Source organism: Motacilla alba, chromosome 1 (assembly GCF_015832195.1).
Source record: "Motacilla alba alba isolate MOTALB_02 chromosome 1, Motacilla_alba_V1.0_pri, whole genome shotgun sequence".
In the NCBI taxonomy this organism is placed as follows: domain Eukaryota; kingdom Metazoa; phylum Chordata; class Aves; order Passeriformes; family Motacillidae; genus Motacilla; species Motacilla alba.
This window is the reverse complement of record NC_052016.1, coordinates 1104732-1125264: the sequence shown is the minus strand read 5'-3', so window position 1 is coordinate 1125264 and position 20533 is coordinate 1104732. Positions and strand designations below refer to the sequence as shown.

The 20533-nt window shown below is 47.0% G+C and overlaps 1 protein-coding gene across 2 annotated transcripts in view; it reads left to right on the top strand.

The window, feature by feature from the left end:
* Positions 1-18647, top strand: part of RCAN1 (regulator of calcineurin 1) — a 39570-nt gene extending 20923 nt beyond the window's left edge. The window contains exons 1-4 of one of the 2 annotated variants that reach the window (XM_038142150.1): positions 8391-8644; positions 10545-10718; positions 12735-12894; positions 16245-18647. In XM_038142150.1, the coding sequence (XP_037998078.1) occupies positions 8558-8644; positions 10545-10718; positions 12735-12894; positions 16245-16408 (585 nt within the window). In that variant the 5' untranslated portion in view covers positions 8391-8557 and the 3' untranslated portion in view covers positions 16409-18647. Of the gene's footprint in view, positions 1-8390; positions 8645-10544; positions 10719-12734; positions 12895-16244 lie in introns of those variants that run through there. The other variant, XM_038142140.1, reaches the window with a different exon arrangement.
* Positions 18648-20533: the final 1886 nt, after the last annotated feature.

Genomic DNA, 20533 nt, shown 5'->3' with positions numbered 1-20533 from the left:
CCTATTAACCCATTTTGTTTTCAGAGTCCTTGTCCTTTTATAGTTCCTGACAAATAGAGGTGATCTTTGGAGAATTTCCTCCTCTCCCCCCTTTTTTTCACCTCCACTCCGAGGAAGGATTTCTATAGACAGCTATATTTAGAGAAGCCTTCAGCAAGCTGCAGAGGAGCTGTTGGAGGATTTCCTGCCCTTCCCTTTCCAGAGTTAGCTTTTCCTGAGGTGGCTGTGCACAGGTTCCATGGTGAGCTGGACACTGGAATCTCGTCCCTGTCACCTTCTTTCCTCTCTTCTGCCAGAAATAGAAATAAAAATCAGCACTGCAACTGCAGCTGGCCTTTGGAATATTCTAGATCACTTTTGTCATGGTTCTTGTCACCTTTGGCTTTTTCTGTTGTCTTTGGCTGTCTGTTTTCTCTCACCCTAACATACCATGGATTAATTATATTATTGCTGGACAGTCCTCCTCAGGAATTTCCACAGACTTTTAAAAAGCATCTTCTTGAAGGCTGTTTTGATGATCTGGACCCAAATTCTCTCTCTGTGGTGAAGGAAATGTTTCTTGGATTGACTTTGCAAGAACTTTCTCCTTCCCTTTTCTAATCTCCCAACCCAATTACTGCACAGGGTGTTTCATAATGTGCTTTTTCTGCTATAAATACATTACCTGTGGATAATTTTGGAATGAGAGTAAAGCAGTTAATGAGTTTAAACAGAAATAAAGACAGTAGAAATAGGCAGTGTTTTTTTATAAACTCGTTGACATTTATCCCTCTGTAACTTCAGGTGTAGAAAAGTTTTGTATTTGAGTCTTAAGGTGCAGAATCCTCACAACTTTTCACTGGCTTTCCTGTGGCTTTGCCTGACATCTTAGAAAGTGGGCACTCCTTCCTCTGCTTCTGTCTGGAACAGGAGAAGATTTTCCTGGAATAGCTGGAAGCCCAAACCAGAGGTGACACTGCACTCCTGACACGTGGGTTTCAATGTTTTTTCTTGTCAGCTGAGTTTATCCTTTGCAGTAAATTTCTCTGTTCCCATTAGCCAGTGCTAGTTGTGCTGAATTCATGCTCTGAGAGATATTTCTGGATTTCTGAAAAGGCCTCAGATCTGCTCGGCGCTGGAGTTTTTAACCTTTGAGAGGAGCACTCAGCATGACTGGGTGCAGCCCGGCCAGGCTGAGGGGAGCACAGGAAAGGTAAGAGGGATTTATTGGAGGAAGCTGTGAAAGCAACACAGAAAGAGCAGAGAACTCAGAGCTGGCTGCAAAGTCTGAAAGTAGAGAACTTACAACAGCACAGCAAGCGAGGACATGAAAGAATAGCTTGAGTTTTAGGCTTGGCTAAGATAGACCTTAAGACTGCAGAAAAATCTGCTTAGCAAGGTGGTAGAAGGTTTTAATCTTAATAATGGAGTGTTGTGTGTTGTTAATAAAAAGCAGACAAGCAGGCATTGTGTGAAGCAGGTGTGTGTGTGCTTTCAGTGACTGGTTGGAGCAATTGTCTGGGAGCTTTAGCAGTGTGCTGTTGGCTGGAAAGTTTTAAAATGCTCTGTACCCGGGAAATCTTCACCTGCTGCTGGCTGGACATGAGCTTTGCTATCTACAGTTGTCTCAACCATGTAAGGAGGCTGATGCTGCAGTGAAGCTCAGGGAATGTACCCCAGCAGCCCCAGCACACCAGGCCTTTGTGCCCCATTCCATGGAATCACATCGTCCTGGTTGCTTAAAACTGCCCAAACACTGGGCTCAGTCTGCTCAAGGAATGTACCCCAGCAGCCCCAGCACACCAGGCCTTTGTGCCCCATTCCGTGGAATCACATCCTTCAGATTGCTTAAAACTGTCCAAACATTGGGCTCAGTCTGCTCAGGGAATGTGCCCCAGCACACCAGGCCTTTGTGCCCCATTCCATGGAATCACATCCTCCTGGTTGTTCAAAGCTGCCCAGACACTGGGCTCAGTCTGCCTGGGCACTCCGGTGAAACACCTGCAGCACTGAGCCCTTGTGTTTGCTGAATTTGTCCCCACAGGTGGGCACGGGAGCTGCTGCTGCCCCTTTTCCACAGCCTCTGGGCATTCCTGGGCTGCACCCAGGGCATGGTGCCATTGGGAGAGCCCCTTGGTGGCCTTGTGCTGCTGTGCTCTGATTCCTTTCCTGTAAATAAGTCTGCACATCTCCTCGTGCAGCTCATTCTGAGATCCCACAGACTTGTGAGCTCGTTAACAAATTGGTTTGTGCAGGTGATTTCCCTGCTGGAGGAATGGATTTATTTCACTTACATCTTTCTGGAAAATACAGCTTGGGATATGTAGCTTTAAAAGCCAGGTTTTTATAACCACAAAGCAGAAGCTGTCACAGGATTACAGAATGGCTAAGTTGGAAGGGACCTTAAAAATGATTTAGTTTCACCCAGTGCCATGGCAGGGACACCTTCCCCTGTGCCAGGCTGCTCCAGCCCCAGGGTCCAGCCTGGCCTTGGGCACTGCCAGGGATCCAGGGGCAGCCCCAGCTGCTCTGGGAAAGGTGTCTCAAAGGAAACCTGGCCATGATTTCTTCCTGCAAGTCTGACAGGATTTCTCATGAGATAAAACAGACCAATCCTACTTTAGAACAGTTTTCTCCCCAGAATCCCCCAGCAGCCTGAGCCCCGGGAGCCTGGCACGGGGCATGCCTGGCATGGCACCACACCCACCCATGCCTCTGACTTAGCCCTGTAAATTTTTCCAATGCCAAGCACACCCAGGTCACAAACACAGGGAGGGGAAGGGAGGCAGAATTATCACCCAGTACTAATGTTAAAGACATTTTAGGAAGAAATTCTTCACTCTGAGGGCAGTGAGAACCTGGCACGGGGTGCCCAGAGCAGCTGGGGCTGCCCCTGGATCCCTGGCAGTGCCCAGGCCAGGCTGGACACTGGGGCTGGAGCAGCCTGGCACAGGGGAAGGTGTCCCTGCCATGGCAGGGGTGGCACTGGGTGGGATTTAAGGTCTCTCTCAACCCAAACCATTCTGGGAATTTATGATTTTCTTTGTTGTTTTTTTTTTTTTGTTTGGTTGGTTTTTTTTTTTTTTTTTTGTTTTTTTTTTTTTTGTTTTTTTTTTGTGGGGAGCAAGGGAGTGGTTGGGAGTGTGGGTTCATTTTTAGCCAGTAAAATGAGAGTAAGGCTGTGCCAGGAAAATGAAACCAGTGTGATTTTCATTGTAGATAACTTGAAGATGTTTATCCCTGTCCTGAGGAAGGGCTGGGGCAGGGTAATTAACATGGAGACAGGAATAGAAGCAGAGTGTTGATAGGAAAAGAGCAGCAGCTCTGGAGTGGGAGTGCAGGGATTACACAAAGAGCACCTCCAAGGGCAGCTGCAGAACCTGCCAGGGAGGAGGGAGAAGGGACTGGATTGTTCTGGTTTATGGCTCTTGGGGGTAATTTTATCATCTTAGAGAATTCCCAACATATTTAACTCCACATTCATTTCCCTTCTCTGGTTGTTCACTTTGCTGTTGGAGTTGTTGACCCTTTTGGTGACTTGCCTGATTTCTGCTTCTGTGGCCTCACTTCCTTCTCTTCTGTGCCTTGCCTATTCCACTGCGTGTGGAGGTGAAATTGGGGAGCTAATTATGGCATTCAGCCATTCTGTGTTCCCACTGTTTCATATATTTATTGGACTCTCTGGTTGTCCTTCCAGCCCTCAAAACTGCCCCAAAAAAGGTCTCTGTCACATTTCTGTCCTTGGCAGTGCTGGAGGATCTCTCAGGTGCTCTTGGTGTTTGGGAGCAGTTGAGGTTTTGATTGAGCACGTTGTCTGCACTTTTAGAACTCCCAGAATGTGAGCCCTGGAATCTGCAGCTTCCAGGGGAAAGGTGAAAGCTGAGGAAGTGGAGCTGACCCTGCTCTGCTGTCCCACTGCCTGAGCCCTTTGCTTTCATTCCCAAAGTGCAGCAGCACCATGGAACCATGGAATGGGCTGGGTGGGAGAGACCTTAAAGCCCACCCAGTGCCACCCCTGCCATGGCAGGGACACCTTCCCCTGTGCCAGGCTGCTCCAACCTGGCCTTGGGCACTGCCAGGGATCCAGGGGCAGCCCCAGCTGCTCTGGCAATTCCAGTCCAGTCCCTCATTTCCATCACAGGGAACAATTTCTTCCCAAAATCCCATCTAACCCTACTTTCTTGTCAGTTTGAAGCCATCCCCTGTGTGCTGTCCCCCATGCCCTGGGAATTGTCTCTCTCCAGGTTTCCTGGGGCTCCTGCAGGCCCTGCAAGGCCACCCTGAGCTCAGCCCAAAGCTTCTCCTGTGCAGCTGAACAATGCCAGCTGTGCCAGCCTTTGCTGCCAGCAGAGCTGCTCCAGCCCTCTGCTCATCCTGGAGCCTCCTCTGGGCTCTCTGCAGCAGCTCCAGCTCCTCCTGTGCAGGTGACTTTGCCCTTGTTCTGTCTGTAGCTCACCAGGGAGTCTCAAAGAGGGGACAGGAAGCAGCAAACTCTGAAGGGAGCTAAGGGAGCAGAAAAGCTGCCCTCTGATAAAATCAGAACATCAAATCCAGGACTCCCGAGGTGTTGCAATGTTCCTGTCCCGGCCAAGGTTGTTTGCTGTGGGTACCAAACCTTCCAGGAGGGAACATTGCAACACTCAGGGTTTGGCAGTGGGGCTTTTGGAGCTTTGCCTCGTGGTTTCCACATCATCTCAGGGCTCTCCTGCCTCAAACAGCTCTTCATTCCCTGCACCAGGGGCGGTGGGAATTGGGGCTTTTTCTTTTCACAGAGTGCTTGAGTTTGGTGTTAATAACTCAAAGAGGTTTATTTAATACACTGAGAGACCTGGCCTGAGCTGGAGGAGGGCAGGGCTGGATGGGATCTTGGCAATGAGGAATTGTTCCTGGCAGGGTGGGCAGGGGCTGGATGCCTGGCAGTGCCAAGGCCAGGCTGGACACTGGGGCTGGAGCAGCCTGGCACAGCGGAAGGTGTCCCTGCCATGGCAGGGGTGGCACTGGCTGGGCTGTGAGGTCCCTCCCAACCCAAACCAGTTTGGGATTCCATGATTTGGTTCACAACCACGTCAAAAACCATGATGATAGTGACAAAGTGCAACAAACTACCAGTGATTTCTTTAGGGTTTTAAAAAGCCAAGTTAAAAACATTGTATCAGTAGGATTTAAATGTTCCTTTTAAATCTGGAGAACACTGTGAAAAAATCCTTTTGTGAGGCGTTGCATTTCTCAGCCCCACTGGGTTTGTTCCTAGCCAGGCTCTAGTCCTGGATTAGCTGGCAAAGTTCTGATTGAGGGGTGGCTTCTGGAGCCCTTTTCCCTGGCTCTCAGCAATGTGCTGGTGGCCTTGAGGATGGCAGCCAGAGAGATTCTTGCTGTTTTACTCCTCCAGGGACAGCAATGTCCCCAGAGGTGCTGCAGTGACCCGAAGCTGTGCCAGCTTGGAGCAGGAACCTGCTCTGCTTTCTCGGGAGCTGCAGTTCCCTGGCGTGTGGGCAGCCTGTTTGTGCTCAGGTGAGTCATGGCCATTCTTTCCAGGTGAGCATCCCGACCTGTGCCTCACGGAGTCACACCTGCTCCTTCCACATCCCAAGGCTTCAGGGTTCCTGACAGAAATTCCAGGGCAGGGACGGGGTTTAGGATGTGCTCACTGTGGCTTTCTGGGCTCTGTGAATCCTGAATTTCTGTGTGTGCCCAGTGCAGATCTCTCATCCCATCCTCACTGACGGAATTCATCCCATTCTTCCCTGAAAAGGTGCTCGGGCCTTGGCAGGAGCTGCCCAGGGGGGTTTGGAGTCCCCGTCCCTGCGGGTGTCCACGGAATGTCTGGATGTGGCACTCGGGGCTGGGGACAAGGCGGGTGATGATTCAGTCACAGGTGGCACTTGATAGTCTCGAGGTGATTCTCCAGTTTCAGTGATCCTGGGATTTTTAAGTGATGCCTTCCAAGAAAATGTTCTAAAAATATGTATTAAGTATTCTTTTCATGCTGTGGTAACTTTTACACTGAGGTGACCTAAGAACAGCAGAGAGTTTGACTTGAATTGGGGATTTAGCAAGGAGACTCCCTAAAAATAGAGAATAGTCTTCATGTGAGAAGTTTTGTGTTATTAAATGTTGGTGAAATCAGGTTTTAAACTTAGCACTGTGCATTGTTTGCAGGTATTCCCTGAAACCTGGTTCTTCTGTCCCAGCCCTGTGTTAAAACAGAATGATCTAAAAACACTTAAGATTTTGACTGTGTTCTAATTTTGGAGCTGAATGTTCATGGGAGAGTTTCAAAGAGCTTGTGGCAGCTTCAGTTTCAACTTCATTAATTACTTGAAATGGTGATGAGCTTTTTTTAGTGGTTCCTGCTTTGAAAAAAAAAATAAACAGACGAAGAAACTCCCAGCCCCCCTCAAGAAAAGACCACAAAAACCTGTGTTTTGGGAAAAGATCCCAAAACTCTTTGGGATTCAGGTGTCCCAGAAAATGTCAGGGATTCAGGTGTCCCAGAAAATGTCAGGAATTCAGGTTCCACAGCTGCTGTGGCTCAGGTGCTGGTGGAACCCTGCCAGCAGATTGCTGAGCAGGCTCCTGGTAGGAAAAAGAGGCACAAACCAACCCCTGAGAAAGCCTCCCTGCTCCATGGGGCTGGGAAGGTTTTAATAAGAACTGTAATTAATCCACGGAGCTGCTTTGAAGAAGCTTCCAAGCAAATCCTCCTTGTGATGGCAGGAAAATCATTCCCCCAAAGCAATCTCTACATTTCCACCTGTGGCTGTTTGGTGGAACAAGAACTGAGCTTAGGGATTTGTGTCCCATCCCCAGAGGATCAGGAATTGGGCATTTTTCCTGCTGCCTTCTCCCCAGCCCATTCCCAGAACTTGAATTCCTGACATTTTCTAGGACACCTGAACCCCAAATTGTTTCCCAAAAAGCAGCAAAAGCTCATCACCATTTCAAGTAATTAATGAAGTTCAAACTGAAGCTTTCACAAACTATTTGGAACTCTCTCACACAAATTCAGCTCCAAAATTATAGCCCAGTCAAAACCTTTAGTGCTTTTAGATCATTCTGTTTTAACACAGGGCTGTGACGTTTCCACCTGTGGCTGTTTGGTGGAACAAGAACTAAGCAGAGGGATTTGTTTCCCATCCCAGATCATCAGAATCGGACATTTTTTCCTGCTGCCTTCAGTGCAGTCCATTCCCAGAACCTGAATTCCTGATATTTTAAGACAGGGCTGTGATGTTTCCACCTGTGGCTGTTTGGCGGAACAAGAACTGGGCTCAGGGGTTTGTTTCCCATCCCCAGAGGATCAGAATTGGGCATTTTTCCTGCTGCCTTCTCCCAGCCCATTCCCAGAGTGTTTCGACCTGGGGCCATTGAATGGAACAAGAACTGAGCTGAGCTGAAGGATTTGTTTCTCATCCCCATAGGATCAAAATCCGACATTTCCCTGCTGCCTCCTCCCCAGCCAATTCCCAGAGTGTTTCCACCTGGGGCCATTGAGTGGAACAAGAACTGAGCTGAGCTGAAGGATTTGTTTCTCATCCCCAGATCATCAGAATCAGACGTTTTCCCTGCTGCCTCCTCCCCAGCCAATTCTCAGAGTGTTTCCACCGGTGGCTGTTTGGTGGAAAAAGAACCAAGCTCAGGGGTTTGTTTCCCATCCCAGAGGATCAGAATCGGACATTTTTCCTGCTGCCTTCAGTGCAGTCCATTCCCAGAACCTGAATTCCTGATATTTTAACAGAGGGCTGTGATGTTTCCACCTGTGGCTGTTGAGTGGAACAAGAACCAAGCTCAGGGGTTGATTTCCCATCCCAGAGGCTCAGAATCAGCCATTTCCCTGCTGCCTCCTCCCCAGCCCATTCCCAGTGTGTTTCCACCTGTGGCTGGTTGGTGGAACGAGAACCCAGCTGAGGGATTTGTTTCCCATCCCCATGGGATCAGAATTGGGCATTTCCCTGCTGCCTCCTCCCAGCCCATCCCTGGAGCATTTCCACCTTGGCTGGTTGGTGGAACAAGAAGCAAGCTCAGGGGTTTATTTCCCATTCCAGATCATCAGAATCAGACATTTCCCTGCTGCCTTCTCCCAGCCCATCCCTGGAGCATTTCCACCGTGGCTGTTTGGTGGAACAAGAGCTGAGCAGAGGGATTTGTGTCCCATCCCAGAGGCTCAGAATCAGCCGTTTCCCTGCTGCCTCCTCCCCAGCCCGTTCCCGGAGCGTTCTGCCGAGGCAGGAACATTTTCCATGCGTGGAGTGGGAGCTGCATGGAATTACCGCCAGTGGAAACTATGCTGCGAGAGGCCGGCCGGCAGCTGCCCGCTCAGCTCAGCCGCATTTTCCATGCTCCCGGTAATTAGCAGAGGGAAGCTGACTAATTACTGACGTCACCTCTTTCCAGTCCCGCTTACATTTCGTTCCTAAGCGTGCGGGACCGTGCTCAGGAATTGGCCGGCACCCACGGGCTGCTCGGAGAGCTTTCAGTCCCCGGGGGCCGGGCTGGCCGTGCTTTATAAGGGCTGCGGGCGGCGGCCGGGGCTCCCGAGCAGCCGGGCTCGCTGCGGGATCGCCTGCCTGGCCCCGAGATGCATTTCCGCAATTTCCACTACAGCTTCGGCTCGCTCATCGCCTGCCTGGCCGATGGGGAGCTCTTCACCCAGCCAGAAACGAGGGTAGGTTGTGCTTTGGGGGTTGGTTTCTGGCAGCTCGGAAATCGCGGTTTGCTGTAAAAGTCTTGGAGCTCGGGGGTCTGCAGCGGGCTGCTCCGATGGGAATGATTCCAGCTCTGGGAATCGCTCGGGTTTAGCTCTGTGTGGTCGGGAAAACGGCCTCAAGTTTCCCTCCAGACTCCTCGGACCGTGTGGTGTATTCTGAATTTTCAGCAAATGTTGAATTGGTACTGGAGTGGAGCATTCTGCCATCCCTGGGGGTGTTTAACACAGCCTGCGTGTGGCACTGGCTGCCGGGGTGCAGCTGGGGTGACAGGGGACAGCTCGGACTCAGGGATCTTGAAGGTCTCTTCCAACCTTGTCATTCTGTAATTCTGATTTTGGAGAAAAGGAAAAAAACACAACTTTGAGCTCCTGCACGCTGGCATTTAAAACTTCCCATCAAGAATCCTCCTGATTAAATATTCTTAATAATTTATTATGTCATCTTTTTATCAGAGGTTTTATTTCCCTGCAGTGGGTTTTGGAAGCAGAGGTTGTTTTTGATGGAAAACTTGGAATAAATAAATGAATAAATAACACAGCTGGCTCAGTTTGTGTGGGAGTTCAGAGCTGCTCCATGCTGCTGTTCCTTTACTGATTTTGGTAGTAAGATCCATGAATTTGTAATCCATTTCACACTTCTCCTGGGATTTTTTTTTCCTGGTAAAACTATAAGAAATCCTCTTGGGTCTGTATTTAACTGATTGGCAATATAAAATAAATAATAATGTAAATATAAAAGAATATATTTATCAGTCCTGATAGAGAGGGATGTTACTGCTAAGATACCTTAAGGACAAAAATAACTTTATTTTTTAGTGTCTTGTGATAAAGCGACATTTCTGACCCCTATAATCACATATTTCAGTAAATAAAAAGATGTCTCTGTCTTTAAATACAGAATGGGAACTTGGAAATTGAATTTTGGGGTGTATTTTCCATGGTTCCAGCTCAGCTTTGAGACAGACCAAAGGTATATTTTGAGGCATCCCAAACACCAGCTCTGACTTTAAAAACTCTTTGAAACAGAATAATTTTATACCCAGCTGTGGTGAGTGTGTAAAGTGGAGCTTCTCAGGAGGAAAATGGAATTCTGAATTAATTTCTGCCTTCTTATGTAATTTCCTTGCTTTTTTCCCCCCCTACTAATTCAAAATACTGTAGTAAGAACCCCTAATGGAATAATGTTTATTGTGGCTTTATCCTGAGTTTCTAGGGAGCTTTTAGGGAGAGGAAATACCTGGAAATTCCTCCCTTTTGAATCCATTGGAATAAAAGACTTGGGAAGGGCCTGGCAGCTCCAGAGCCTCCGCTTGTGTCTGTCTTGGCCTGGAATCCTGCAGGGAGAGTGGAAGCACTTCCCATAAATTGAATTATAATAGCAGAAGACGTTCGTGGACTTCATTCTTTCTGCTGAGTCACTGAAGAAAATCACATTTAGCTGGAAAATCAGGATTTTTTCATCTTTCTCTCTTTAAACTCGTGGTGGTTCCATTGAAATTTGCACGTTTGGGCAAAGGCTTGGCAGAGTTGTTTTTTTTTCCCAAGGTTTTTAGGTATTAATTTTTTAGGAAACATTTCAGTATCTTCTGTAGCTAAATTAGAGTGTCTTGTCCAACATTAATATGTTATCAAAAATGATAATATCACTTCATTAATAATAATAATAATAATATATTTTAATGATACAGAGAAATAAGGGAGAAGGTAGAAAACTTCATTCTAGACAGAAAAAGGAAAATAAAGCTGTTACAATAATATTCAAAAGTGGTCATTTGCCCTTATTAATAACTTCTCATTTTAAATTAATTTCTTTATTTGTGTTTAATGCTGATTTTCTCCTCTGCTCCTTTCTCTCCAGGCCAAATTTGAATCCCTGTTCCGACCCTACGACAGGGACCTCACCTTCCAGTATTTTAAGAGCTTCAAAAGAGTGAGAATAAACTTCAGCAACCCTTTGTCTGCAGCAGATGCCAGGCTCCAGCTGGACAAGACAGAATTCCTCGGGAAAGAACTCAAACTCTATTTTGCTCAGGTGAAATTTGGGACTGTCCTTGGGGGGATTAAAGCTTTCCTTGTTCTGACTCCCATAAATCCTCCAAGTGATGTGGAGGATTTCTTTTTCCTTGGAAAACCCCAGTTTTGGGGTTAAATTTTGAATCTGGGATAAAAGGGATAGGAAAGATGATGGGAATTTGGGGAATTTAGCCCTTTTTCTTACACTGGGTTTTGTGCCTGTTTCTTCTTGGTCTTCTCAAGGAATTTGCTTTCTTTTCTAGAGTTTCTCCCGGGTTTCTGGAAATCTGGGAATTGTTTCCAAGTATTTATTATCTCAGCATCCCAGAATTCCTTCATGGTCATTTTTTGCCAGATTAATTGGAGAATCCAGGGTTGTTCCAGAGCTCCACACATTTGGAGGCTGTTGATATTTCCCATCTTTTGGATAACCTTGGACGGGAATGAGAACATTCCAAGAATTTAAAGGGCTGGAGAGGCTGGGTGGGCTCTGCCAGCACCCAGGGAGTCCCTGGGGGATCCAGAGTGTGGAGCTGCCCATCCCAGGCTCTGGAGCTGCCCATCCCAGGCTAGAGCTGCCCATTCCAAGCTCTAGATCCAGATATTCCAGGCTCTCGATTTGCCCATTCCAGGCTCTCGATTTGCACATTCCAGTCTTGGAACTACACATTCCAGGCTGGAGCTGCCCATCCCAGCTCTACATCTACATATTCCAGCCTCTGGGTCTGCCCATTCCAGCCTTGGAGCTGCCCATTCCAGCCTTGGAGCTGCCCATTCCAGGCTCTCCCTGCCCATCCCAGTCTTGGGAATCCCCCCCAAGCAGCTCTGGAGCTCCCTGCTCTCTGCTCTGGCAGTCAGGCTGCTTTTCCAGCTGCTTTTCCCTCTGAAAATTGAGTTGGAAAACGAATCCAGAGCTGTTGGTCACCGGCCATGATCCAGGTTATTTTCATCCCTGCTGGAATTCCCTCCGCTCTCACTCTTGGGGATGACTCCCAGCACCATCCCTCACGAGGCCTTCGAGGCCCTGCCCTGCTGGAGGTGTGCAAGGGCGGAGGTTTGGTTTTCAGGGAAGAACATCCCCTTGGAATTTCCCTGGGAGCCGTGGCCTGGCTGGTGCTGCCACCCTGAGTGCCGGGCAGGGCACGACAGCCCCGGCATGTGGGAAGGAAAGGATGCAGGGGTGCAGGAATGCAGGCATTCAGGGATGCGGGGAGGAAAGGATGCAGGGGTGCAGGGATTGAGGGGTGCAGGCATTCAGGGATGCAAGGATGCAGGAATTGAGGGATGCAGGCTTTCAGGGATGCAGGCAGTCAGGAATGCCAGGACACAGGGGTGCAGGCATTCAGGGATGCAGGCATTCAGGAATATAGGGATTCAGGGATGCAGGAATCCAGGCATTCAGGGATGAAAGGATGCAGGGGTGCAGGGATACAGGCATGCAGGGATTCGGGGGTGCAGGAATTGAGGGGTGCAGGAATGCAGGGATTGAGGGATGCAGGTATTCAGGGACACAAGGATGCAGGAATTGAGGGATGAAGGCATGCAGAGATGCAGGGATTGAGGGATGCAGGCACTCAGGGGTGCAGGTATTGAGGGATGCAGGCAGTCAGGAATGCCAGGATGCAGGGGTGCAGGCTTTCAGGGATGCAGGCATTCAGGAATATAGGGATTCAGGGATGCAGGAATCCAGGCATTCAAGGATGAAAGGATGCAGGGATGCAGGTATTCAAGGGTGCAGGAATTGAGGGGTGCAGGAATGCAGGAATTGAGGGATGTAGGCATTGAGGCATGCAGGGATTCAGGAATTGAGGGGGGCAGGCATTTGGGAATTGAGGGGTGCAGGCATTCAGGCATTCAGGGGTGCAGGCATTCAGGGATGCAGGCATTCAGGGGTGCAGGCATTCAGGGATTTGGGGATGCAGGCATTCAGGGATGCAGGCATTCAGGAATTCAGGGCTGCAGGCATTCAGGGCTGCAGGGATGCAGGAATTCAGGCATGCAGGGACACGTTGGGATTTTCTGGTTTCTCTTGCAGACGTTGCACATCGGGAGCTCCCACCTGGCCCCCCCAAACCCAGACAAGCAGTTCCTGATCTCCCCTCCTGCCTCTCCTCCAGTGGACTGGAAACAAGTGGAGGATGCCACCCCAGTCATCAACTACGACCTCCTGTATGCAATTTCCAAGCTAGGACCAGGTAAGAGGTGTAAAAACCAGAACTGTGGTTGAGCAAAACGCCTCAAAACTCCCTGGGTTTCTAAAACTTTTCCAAGAAATGTTTGTTTCTGTTTATTTTTATTTCTGTTTATTTTTATTTCTGTTTATTTTTATTTCTATTTTCTTTCTATTTCTATTTTCTTTCTATTTCTATTTTCTTTCTATTTCTATTTTCTTTCTATTTCTATTTTCTTTCTATTTCTATTTTCTTTCTATTTCTATTTTCTTTCTATTTCTATTTTCTTTCTATTTCTATTTTCTTTCTATTTCTATTTTCTTTCTATTTCTATTTTCTTTCTATTTCTATTTTCTTTCTATTTCTATTTTCTTTCTATTTCTATTTTCTTTCTATTTCTATTTTCTTTCTATTTCTATTTTCTTTCTATTTATACTTGATTATATTTATATTTTGGTTTTATTTCTATTAATTTTTATTTATATTTTATTTCTGTTTATATTTTCTTTCTATTTATATTTTACTTCTACTTATTTGTATTTCCCTTTATATTTTATTTATATTTTGGTTTTATTTTATTTCTATTAATTTTTATTGGTATTTATATTTTCTTTCTGTTTCTTTTTCTTTATATTTTAGTTCTCTTTATTTTTATTTCCATTTATATTTTATTTCTATTTATATTTTGCTTTTATTTCTATTTCTATTTTTATTTTTATGTTTATTCTTTCTATTTATATTTTCTTTCTATTTATATTTTAGTTCTATTTTTATTTCTATTTATTTTTTATTTCTATTTATTTTATTCCTATCTATTTCAATTTCTATTTTTTCTTTATTTTTCTTTCTATTTATATTTTCTATTTAATTTTAATTCCTATTTATTTTTATTCCTATCTGTTTCAATTTCAATTTCTATTTTTTTCTTTATTTTTCTTTCTATTTATATTTTCTATTTATTTTCCTTTCTATTTATTTTTATTTCTGTTTGCCTCAGAGGAGGAAACTGCTACTGAGTGTAGGAGGAACTATCAGTATGAACCTAAAATGCCTTGGAATTTAAGAGGGATAAATTCCTGCCATCCTTTCCCCAGTGATTAATGATCACATCCCTTGATTTCCCTTTTCTCCCATATTTTATACAACTTATCCGTGAAAATTGGTGCAAATTAATCTTTCCTTAAACCCAGCTCAGATTTAACCTGGTTGGGGCAGAACTATTAATTTTAGGGGAGGGAAAAACGGTCACAATTAATAACATTAAACAGAATTAAATTATTCTTATCATGTGAGAAGAATTATTCTCATTAATAAGATTAAAGAGAATAAAAACTGTGTCAGATTCATTTTACTGGAGGATTTTTTACATTCCTGTTCACCTCCCAACTTAGGGAGCTGTAAAGGATGGAGAGAAGGGCAGGGCACAGCTTTGAGCTCCTGCACGTTGGCATTTAAAACTTCCCATCAAGAATCCTCCTCATTAAATATTCTTAATAATTAATTATGAAATATTTTCATCAGAGATTTCATTTCCCTGCAATGGGTTTTGGAAGCAGAGGTTGTTTTTGATGGAACACTTGGAATAAATAAGTAAAAAAATGAATGAATGGATAAATAACACAGCAGCCTCAGTTTGTGTGGGAGTTCAGAGCTGCTCCATGCTGCTGTTCCTTTACTCCAAGTTTGCCTTCCAAATTTTAGGAAAACCAAAAAGAAATATTAAAATAAATATTTTAGGCCTTTCCAAGCATTAAAAATTGGTCATTTTCCCCTGTTAGTGAGCATTTCCTAAGGAATTTTCCCACCTAAAAACCCCAATAAAGAGTCACCATGTCAAATTTCCTATGGAATTTTCCTCCCTGAAAAATCACCATGTCCCATTTCCTCAGGAATTCCTCACCTATAAACCCCATTAAAAAGCCACCATGTCCCATTTCCTCAGGAGTTCTCCACCTAAAACCCTATGGAGAAGCCCTCAGGTGACCTTTCCTCAGGAATTCCCCTCCTAAAACCCCACCTGGAGAAACCCCCAGGTGCCATCTCCTCATAAGTTCCCCACCAAAAACCCCATGGAAAAGTCACCATGTCCCATTTCCTCAGGAGTTCCCCCATGGAAAAGCCCCCTGGTGCCATCTCTTCAGGAATTCCCCACCAGAAACCCCATGGAAAAGTCACCATGTCCCTTTTCCTCAGGAGTTCTCCCCCCAAAACCTCCATGGAAAAGCACCCTGGTGCCCTTTCCTCAGGAATTCCCCCCCTAAAAACCCCATGGAAAACTCACCATGTCCCATTTCCTCAGGAGTTCCCCCATGGAGAAGCCCTCAGGCGCCCTTTTCTCAGGAATTCCCCCTCTGAAACCTCCATGGAGAAGCCCCCAGGTGACATCTCCTCAGGAGTTCCCCACCTCAAAACCCTGTGGAAAAGCTCCCTGGTGACCTTTCCTCAGGAATTCCCTCCCTAAATCCCCCATTAAGATGCTCCCAGGTGTCCTTTCCTCAGGAATTCCTCACCTAAAAACCCTATTAAAAAAGCACCATGTCCCATTTCCTCAGGAGTTCTCCACCTAAAACCTTCTGGAGAAGCCCCCAGGTGACATCTCCTCAGGATTCCCCACCTAAAACCTCCATGGAGAAGTCACCATGTCCCATTTCCTCAGGAGTTCTCCAGCTAAAACCCTATGGAGAAGCCCCCAGGTGACCTTTCCTCAGGAGTTCCCCCATGGAAAAGCCCCCAGGTGCCATCTCCTCAGGAACTCCCCACCTAAAAACCCCATGGAAAGGTCACCATGTCCCATTTCCTCAGGAATTCCTCACCTAAATCCCCCATGGAAAAGTCACCATGTCCCATTTCCTCAGGAGTTCCCCCATGGAAAAGCCCCCAGGTGCCATCTCCTCAGGAACTCCCCACCTAAAAACCCCATGGAAAAGTCACCATGTCCCGTTTCCTCAGGAGTTCTCCACCTAAAACCTCCATGGAGAAGCCCCCAGGTGTCCTTTCCTTAGGAATTCCCCACCAAAAACCCCATGGAAAAGTCACCATGTCACATTTCCTCAGCAATTCCCCCATGGAGAAGCCCCCAGGTGCCCTTTCCTCAGGAGTTCCCCACCTCAAAACCCTGCGGAAAAGCCCCCTGGTGACCTTTCCTCAGGAATTCCTCCCCTAAAAACCCCATGGAAAAGCCTCCTGGTGCCAACTCCTCAGGAATTCCCCACCAAAAACCCCATGGAAAAGTCACCATGTCCCATTTCCTCAGGAGTTCCCCCATGGAAAAGCCCCCAGGTGCCATCTCCTCAGGAACTCCCCACCTAAAAACCCCATGGAAACGTCACCATGTCCCCTTTCCTCAGGAATTCCCGTTTTTCCCCCCTCCCCAGGGGACAAGTACGAGCTGCACGCTGCCACGGCCACCACGCCCAGCGTGGTCGTGCACGTGTGTGAGAGCGACCAGGAGAGCGAGGCCGAGGAGGAGCCCAAGAAACCCAAACCCAAAATCGTCCAGACGCGCCGGCCCGACTACAGCCCCGCCTCGCTGAGCTGAGCTCGGCTCCGCGCCGCTCCTTCCAGGGGAAACCCGCGACCATTCCGAGCGCTTTCCCGAGGATCCGCAGTGGGGAAAGCGCCCGGCTGCGGTGGCGCAGCAGCAGCTGCGGGAGGGGAATTCCAGGTTTGCTCCAGATATAAAGGAATTCCGTGCTCAGTTTGGAGTGTTGGTCTCGTGCCGAGTGAATTCCCCCCGCGCTGGGAGCGAAGGATGGGAGATGGGGACGTTTTGGGACATAACGGGACAAACCGGGCTTATTCTGGGGGAAAATTCCTTCTTGTGACACCCCTGATGGGTGTTTGGAAAACCTCGGGATGACAGGGTTGGAGAGATGATGGGAATTTTGGGAATTTAACCCTTTTTCTTCCATTAGGTTTTGTGCATGTTTCTTCTCGGTCTTCTCAAGTGATTTGCTTTCTTTTCTAGAGTTTCTCCCGAGTTTCTGGAAATCTGGGAATTGTTTCCAAGTATTTATTATCTCAGCATCCCAGAATTCCTCCTGGATGTGTACATACATGATATATTTATATTTGGTTTTATTGGCACTCGTTTTCCAGCAGGATCCAGTTCCTCCAGCACCTGCTTTTGGTGCTCTGGAAGTCGTGCTTTTAAAATTTTCACCTCTGGGATTCCTGCAGAGGCTTTTACCTGGCAAAGCAATGGAAAAAGTGCAATAGGAGAGTTGTTGGAATACATGGATTTTAAATTATTTAAGTTCAGGTAATTTCTACCTTCAGTAGGATTTGTTTGGGAGTTTTGACTTGAGGGGAAAAAAAAGGACTCAAATAATGCTGATGGTGCATATTCAGAGCAGGGGGATTTTTCCAGTGGGAAAAAAAACCAAAACAATGGAGAAACTTGAATCTGCATTTTTGGTGAATAAAGATTTGATTTGGGATTGGAAAATTCCACCCAGGAAGCAGTGAGGAGAGCTGGAGTGCCTTTTCCTTGTCCATTCCTACTCCAAGCTGCACACTTGGATCTTTTTCTACTGGCTTTGGATATTGAAAAATCCAAAACTTTCTGAGCTTTGCTTCCAAACTCAGCTGGGATGAAATGCTGGATGCAGAGGAATGCCGATTGAAGCAGTGGGAATCTGTGGGAGAAGCTTTAGGGCTTTTTTTATGGCAGTGTTTGAAGGCTCCTAAATGCAAATTTTAAAGAAGAAGGACGGCAGAAATATTTGAATACTGTTTTTTAAACTGGAGATCCTCACCTTGAAACGGGGTTCAGGATTTTTTTGGGAGGAGACAGGAATTGCTATCCCTAGGAAATGCCACTTGGGGTCTTGGAAAAGGGATGTTGGAGCCTCTCATTGTGGTTTTGGGAACCGAACTGTGGCTCTCTCCTGGTTTGCTCTTGCCACAGTTGGTCTGAGAAGAGATTGAAGCCAATGGAATTCCTGGTTGACACCTTGGTTTTTGAAATAATATTTGTTTTAAAAAGAGTGGAGCCGTTCCAGGCCAGGGAGCGGGGAAACAGGGTGTTCTGGAAGGCCTGGAATTCCTGACCGGAACACAAATCTTGGCCTGGAGACCAGGAATATACCGAATTTCCTGCTCTAGCTTGGATGGTTATTCCCTGGGAACTGGAACAAAGCCTGCCTCTGCTGTCTGAGCAGCCCTGGCTCCATGGGAGCTGTTGAAGAGCTGATTCCACGGGCTGCTGGAGCCGGACACGCAGGAAAATCAGATTATTATGGGTTACCCTCAGCTGGCTCCACGCGCTGCATTCAACACCCAGAATAAAGGAATTAATGCAGGAAAACTTTGTGGGTTTGCCACAACTGCCTTGAAGCCTTTCCAAGACTTTTCCGTGTTTCTCAAAAGACTGCTGGACTTTGTGACTCGCCACATCCAGTTCAAAACGTTGGGAATAATTCCTGTCCTGTCCTTTTTCCATGAAAAATCAAAGCATGACTTCGGCAGGAGAAAGCCAGGTGGCTGCTGCCGTGTTCCCTCCGAAAGGCAGAGCTGCTTTTCAATTCAAACCATCAATAAATCAGATTTTTGTCATTGTAATACCTGACCCCTGCCTGAGGTGGGAGCCATGGAAATCTTGGAATGCTCTCAGTGTGTTCCTGGTTGGATCTGCCACCTCCTGTCCTGACTCCAGTGTGCTGCTTGCTTTTTCTGGTTATTTTTGTAATGTTCCAATGGATGCTTAGTTGGTATTTTATACACTTGTATAGCACGGGGCAGATTGAAATTAAAATATTTTATTGTCTTCTTGTAAATGTCCTGGTGTTTTCTGCACAGAACCACTCGGAGTTCAGCACCAAAATGGGAATTTTCAGCTTCCAGAGGGGCAGAATGTTGGGCCGGGCCCTCAAAAGTTGATGCCTTGAAAAAGTTTCCAGCCTTTCAGAGAATTGCATGACCTCCACATGGGAGAATCTCCTCACGAATAAAACAAATCTCCTCACAAATAAAACCCTGTGGGGGATGCTCCAGGGAAAACCTGATTCTTCTGTGCCTCAAGTTCCTAATAAAGGTATCAGCATCTCCTGCTCCAGAATAAGCCCTGGGCATTCATAATACGTGAAGTATTTCTATTAAAAAAGGAATAATTTGGGGTGTTTTCCAGAGAGGTTCTGGATTCCCCACCCCTGGAAGTGTCCAGGGTCAGGCTGGATGGGGCTTGGAGCAGCCTGGGATGGTGGAGGGTGGAGTGAGATGAGCTTTAAGGTCCCTCCATCCCAAACCATCCCATGATCCCGTGGTTTTTGAAGCTCCTGGAATACAAACACACATCAGTGTTACATGGCTTTACGTGAGAACTTTCAGTCCTGTTGTTGCAAAAGGAATTAAAGCAAACCATCAAGGTTTTGCTGTGGGAAGGGACGGAAGTCCTGTGATGGCAGAAAGGAATTTCTGGTCCCCAATTAAAGCCTCTCCTCGTTATCGAGGTGAAGGCAGCGACCTCGGAAGGCCCAGAGTTGGTTTTTAATCAGTTTTGTTTTCCAGAGCAGCCCCGAGTGTGGAAACTTTGCTGTTTGACACTGGATCAGTGCATCAGCAGCTCCTTCAATCCAGACTTGCCAGGGGTGGGGAAGGAGTGAACTCCAGAGCTCTGGAGCCATTTGAACAGTTTTTGAGCTATTTTAGAACAATTCCAGCAGGGATTTTACCCGTGGCTTCATCACCTGCCTGCTCAAGTTCTGCTTCTGGCTTAGCTTGGGGAACACAGTTCTTCCTGTTTGCTTTTATCCTGCCTTGCCCCACACACTTCAGAAACATTTTCCAGAGAATTAATTATTCCTTGCTAATGCTTTTAATAATTCATCATCGGATCTGGAAGGACAAAACAACGATGAAGACCTTCCCCAAGACACTGGCAAAGAACATTTTTGACACTAAGCTTTCAAATAAAGCCAATTTTCAGTGTTCCAGGCAGTGAGGCAGGAGCACAGAGGTGACTCCAATGCCAGGGGACAGGATGGAGCTGGCAGGGCTGGGTTTATCTTCCCTGACAGAATTTCCATTGATAACAGGGAACTGTCACATTCCAGACTTCGTCATGGTGAGTGCCAGGAATTGCTTTTGTTTGGAGTTCCTTTGGAAATGGCTGGAAAACGCATCCTGGGAGGAGCAGCTGGGGGGCTTGGAATGGACAAGAGGAGGCTCAGGGGGGACCTCAGTGCTCCCCAGAGCTCCCTGGCAGGAGGGACAGGGAAAGGAGGAGAGGAAATGGGCTGGGATGGCACCAGGGGAGGCTCAGGGGGGACCTCAGTGCTCCCCAAAGCTCCCTGACAGGAGGGACAGGGAAAGGAGGAGAGGAAATGGCCTCAAATGGCACCAGGGGAGGCTCAGGTTGGAGAGTGGGAAAGAAAAATTCCCTTCACTGGAATGAGCTCAGGGCACAGGGCTGTGTCCAGGTGGCTCTGGAATGTCCCCAAGGAGGAGAGCTCGGGGCTGGGTGCTGCCCAGGGCAGAAGTTGAGCCTGCTGTGCAGGGGATTGCTGGACATCAGCATCCCTGCCCATTCCTCTTGTCCCACTGCTTGGCACCCCCAAGAAGAGCCTGGTGCATCCTCTTGACACCTGTTGGATGCCCAGTGCTGGAGAGCAAAGCCCCCTGACACCATTTAAGATAAACCAAGTTAATCATTTTCCTTTGTGAA